Source organism: Trichoderma ghanense (assembly GCF_004382785.1).
Source record: "Trichoderma ghanense strain CCMA-1212 chromosome Unknown scaffold_17, whole genome shotgun sequence".
Lineage (NCBI taxonomy): Eukaryota > Fungi > Ascomycota > Sordariomycetes > Hypocreales > Hypocreaceae > Trichoderma > Trichoderma ghanense.
In genome coordinates this window covers 370,455-375,363 of record NW_027395680.1, presented here as the reverse complement: position 1 = coordinate 375,363, position 4,909 = coordinate 370,455, and the positions used below count along the sequence as shown (strand labels likewise).

General features: G+C 53.5%; 1 protein-coding gene across 1 annotated transcript; it reads right to left on the bottom strand.

The window, feature by feature from the left end:
* Positions 1–1,699: 1,699 nt before the first annotated feature.
* CCMA1212_009578 (Rpb7-binding protein seb1) lies at positions 1,700–4,388 on the bottom strand (the record flags this gene model as incomplete). Its single annotated transcript, XM_073706654.1, has 6 exons — positions 1,700–2,152; positions 2,219–2,387; positions 2,465–3,437; positions 3,536–3,638; positions 3,939–4,184; positions 4,269–4,388. The coding sequence occupies 6 exons, from the start codon at positions 4,386–4,388 to the stop codon at positions 1,700–1,702; spliced, it is 2,064 nt and encodes a 687-aa protein (XP_073554930.1).
* Positions 4,389–4,909: the final 521 nt, after the last annotated feature.

Here is a 4,909-nt window from a genome sequence, read left to right as displayed (position 1 = left end):
AGACCGGGCAAGGGAGCTGCAAGCGTAGAGTGAACGGGACTGCATATCCGGAAAGGCCGGGTGTTGTTTGTTGTCTTTTGCTTAGGCGAGGCTTCATCAGCTTCTCACCCCCTTCGGCGCGGCGCGGAAACGGCGTCCATTATGCGGATTCTCAAAGTAAACAAACCCCAAGTTTCAAGGACGCGAGCATCAAAAAAGGGGGAACCAATCGCGGAATGGATGGTAAAAGGTCAGGGTTAGCACCAAGTGCTGCAATCAAGGCCGGGTAATCATCATCCATCGCCGCTGTATCCAGGGTCAACCAAAGCCCATCGTTTCATCGAATCCCTCGAACACTCCCGTCAGCCCTTTTCTCTTTTATCCTCGGCACCGGCTTATAAACTTGCGCTTTGGTCAATTTCCCCTTCTTTACTTGTTACATGGCCTGTGGTTCACTGGGACAGGTATGCAATGCCATTGCTGGGTATCTAGGCATGAACTTCGTAGTCTACTTCGTACTTTGTGTCTAACTGTAGATGTCAGCCTGGTCTAGTATTGTGCACAGACACAGACAAACTGGTAACACGTCGATCATCCCGGCTCATTTCATTTCCTGAATTGAATTCTATACACGGAAGACGCAGAAAAAGCCTCATACGTTTGAGTGAAGCATTACCTCGGAGATGTCAACGAAACCTCACGAGTAGTACTATCCTTGTTATCCTGCTTCACCCCCATTTCCCCTGATAATACAACTACTTAGTACTATGAACAACTAAATTGCCTCAGCTCTCCCTATCTTCCAAACTCTTGTAAAGCAATTCCTCTACGCAACCCTTGATTCCACAACGCACAGTATCAGCCCAATCCCAAAGTAAAGTAAACAAAAGCATTTTGCGTTCCAGACTCTGCACACCGAAACATCGCTGGAATGCCCTCGTGAGACGCCACCATCATCAGAGACGAACCTCCTTTGTATACACCTAGTATTTTAAAATGAACACACCATAAACAAACAAACCCCTTGTAGACTCTCATCACCTGATCCAGTGTTCGCGGATTGTGTCCCGTAAGTGAAGACGTAGCACGAGGGCTGATTGCAGGGTAGACGTCTCTTAGAAACTACGGAAACTCCAAGTGAAAGACAAAATACTTCTTGTTGGTAGTTCAAGTTCTCATGGACTACAATGGTAGAGAATTGAGATTGCTCGTTGAAGAGGCTCCTGTCTATATGCTCGTCGTTATTGTGCATCAAGCAGACAGGACGACTCTGGTCAGGAGCTTATCAAGTCTACGCAATTATGCCGTCGAAACATGGAGCACGTACATCACATCAATAGAAAGATCAGAATCATGTTCAGATCAACTTTTCATGAAACCTAGAACCTAGCTAGCTAGAACCATTCCAGAGCCCGGCCTCCATAAAGTGAGGTACACCGACAGAACGAAAGAAGGAAAATCAAGGAAAAAAAAAATAGAGTAAAAATAAAAGACATCTACCATCGCAATGAGGAGACATAGAGCTCTGACCGAAAAAAAAAAAAAAGGTCAGGAGCAGTCCTCAATCGCACAAGGCCAGCCATTCGCCAGACGCCATTCATTCCATGCGTGATTGATGCCGCTGTTGCCCTCGGCCAATACTGTCAGCTCACATTGCCGGGGGCCGCGTAAAAAACCAAAGATACCTCCCCAAGTGCCATCTCAACGGCTGACTATCTGCTCAGGTCCTTCCGGCAGCGTTAGGATCCGGAAACCGGAAGCCCTGCGGGAAGTTGGGCATGCCGTTGGGCAGGGTGCCGATGCCAAAGGGGAAGCCGCCCATGCCGTTCTGCTGCGGGTTGTCGAGATCCACATGGCCGGGGCCGTCATCCCGGCCGCGACGCCAGCGGCCGCCGTCGTCCTCGCGGTGGCGGGTCGACTTGGGGCCGTTGCTGCCGCCCTTGTCCGTCTGCATGCGGCGGCTGATGGCCTTGGACGAGACGCCGGCACCAATCTCAATGTCGGGCTCCTCGACGCACATGCCCGTCTCAATGGGCCGTCCTCCGCTTCCGCCGAACGGAGCCGTGAGCATCCACTTGCGGTCGGCGTCGGTGAGCTTGTGGATGGGGATCACACTGATACCCGTGGAATAGTCGCTGCAGTCTCTGGGGCCAAAGCCTACACCCCATCGAGTCTGGAATTCAAAAGTCAGCACACTGCTATTCAACGAACGATGCCAATAAAGGGGGATGGCACTCACTCGAAGGGGATATTCAAGACCCCTGGCATCTTCCATGGCATCCTTTGCGGCAACGGCGTCCTGACGGGTCAACATCTTGACAAACGCATGGCGTTTGTCCTTGTTCACGATACATGTCTGAACGGTACCGTATCGGCCAAAAATTCCTCGCAGCTCAGCTTCGGAGCATCTGATGGTTCTTCCGTTAGTACACGATCTTCGTCAAGTGTGATGCAGTCAAAGAGTAAATTTGAGGATTGTACTTACGTGACGCCTCCTACAAACAGGGTGCGGCTGAGGACCTTGATGTGGCCGGCTGGGAGTGTCGGGTCGAATTCAACCCACTTCTCCTGCTGAAGTTCAATGGAGGGTGAGTGGCTCCGTCCGTGGCGTCCACGAGGGCTGCGCTGCCGGTAATCGTTGCCTGCTCGTCCGTTGCGGTCTCGATCATCCATACGTCCTCGGGGGGGCGAGTTACGTCCGTACTCACGTCCACCGCGTGGAGAGCCACGAGCATTCCAACCCCGCTCGGGTGACCTCGAACGGGAGCGGTTGCGATACCTGGGGGACCTGACATTGTCCTGATAGCCTTGGTCCGGTGCAGGGCCCGGGGCCGCCGTGGCCCATGGCTGCTGAGCGGGGGTAAAGGTGCCTTGAGCGGCTGGAATAGGGGCGGGAGGCTGCGTCGCGGGATAGCTGCCAGTTGCGGCGGCGGCAGCAGTCATGCTCTGAATGAGAGCAGGAATCTTGTCAAAGGGAACGCCTTGGTCGGCGAGGGCCTTGATCAGCATAATCTGCTGCTGTACGTTCGGATCCAGACCGGCACCGCCAGCTCCTGGAGCGGGAGGCGCTGCAGGCGCTGCCGCATATGGGTTGGATGGGTTACTCGCAGTGGCTGGCATCGCTGCCATAGCATTCTGACCAAGCATCTGAGTCAACGACAGAGGCAGAGACGACACGTTTACAGGCTGTGCAGTCGGGAGATACGGCTGATGCGGCTGCGGCATCGACGAAGCAAGGGCCTGCACCGCGGCGTTAGAGGCAGCAGGAGGCATGCTATACGACGCCGCGGGAGCCGGCAGAGACGGGTTACTTGGTGCCGCCGAGGTGTTTTGTCGAGCAATATTAGCCAAGGCTTCCAGGATGGACGAACCATTGGGCGCAGCAGGCTTGCTCTGCGCCTGGTTCAAGAATGACGCTGCCAATCCAGGAGGCGGGCTTCCAGGGGGGGTGGTTGATTCTGCATGCACGTTAGAATAGAGCCCCTCAAAGTGGCAGTTCTGCTGCCATCACGCTGCTCTGAAGAGGGCCGTGACTTGGCCGTGAGTAGAGACGTACTTGGTGGCGATGGAGCATTGAGCTTCTCCTTGAATGATTCTATCATGGGGGCGGGAAAGGTCTGGCCCTTCTCCCAGATATCAATGAGTTTCTTGATCTTTTCCTACACGGCGAGAAACAATGTGTGAGTTACTGGTCCCTTCAGATACGATTGCAATGTGTGGAGGTTGGTTTTCATGGAGGCGGCCGATGACCACCGACAAGCAATGCAGACTTCCACTTCTCAAATGCGGGTTCCGAACACGAGGTGCAGGGGTCTTGCTTTTGCTTCACCGGATCTGCCAGATATCAAGAATGACGAAGCGCACGTTGAGACGCCTACGAGCGGGAGCGCTGTTTGTGTGCGTGCGTCTCGCCTTGTTTCTTCACCAGACCACGACAGATTAACTCGAATTACACGTACCTTTTGATCCTCGGGGGCGGACTGAGTAATGTCAGTCATCAACACAGGCATCAGTTCCGTTACTCGGCGAATGGCAGCGGCATACGTGCCGTCCTGGGCAGAGCTGTTTATGGGCTGACCCTGAGCCTTTGCCTGTTCCAGCCACTTGCGGGTTACAGAGTCTACGACGTAGAGGACCCCCAATTTGTGCGTTCCTGGGACTTTCTTGAAGTGTGTGAAGAGTTTCTGGATGAGGACGGATTCGGACTGCAAGGGAGGCATGTCAGCAACGAGAACGAGGACGCTCAATCATGCGCGTTGGAGAAAATTAGTGCGAGTGTAAAGCCTTACCTGGATGTTGGCCACGCAGAGAGATGTGAGGCTAGTGATACGAGATCCGGATACACCTGGAGGCTTCAAGTTGAGCATGGCCTGGAGGCCAGCTTCCAGGTCTGCGACTGCAGACGCCATGGTTGGGATCTGGGCTGGACGCGATTTCTTTGTGTCTTCCAAGAGGATCCTCCGCGGTGACCGTCTCAGCGAGATTTAGCCGGAGCCTAGTGTACGATGATTTTCTGTTTGCGATGAAGACAAAAGCAGGCAAAAAAGAGCCGTCTCTGATCTCCGTTCCTTGGCTGGTCCGGGGAATCACTTGGCGTAGTCAATGGGAGAAGTCGTGCGGCCGATGTCTCTAGCAGGCTGCCTCTCTCCTCCGAAGTACTATCGATCAAGTCTTTTGTTACGGAAGAAAATTGAACAACGCGACACTGTACGGGGCAAGAGATTCTGCTGTCGTGAATAGGTACGAAAGTGAACGAAATCTCAAAAGTACGATGTACGTTGTGACTGATGAGGCGCGTGATGACGAGAAAAGAAAGAGGCTTCTACTGCGGCAATGGAGCGCGCACACGCGAGGATATAGTATCACAGGGGCTGGAGGCGACTGCCCACAAGCCTGTCTCTAAAGAGATATTATCTGTTTTCTGCTTTCT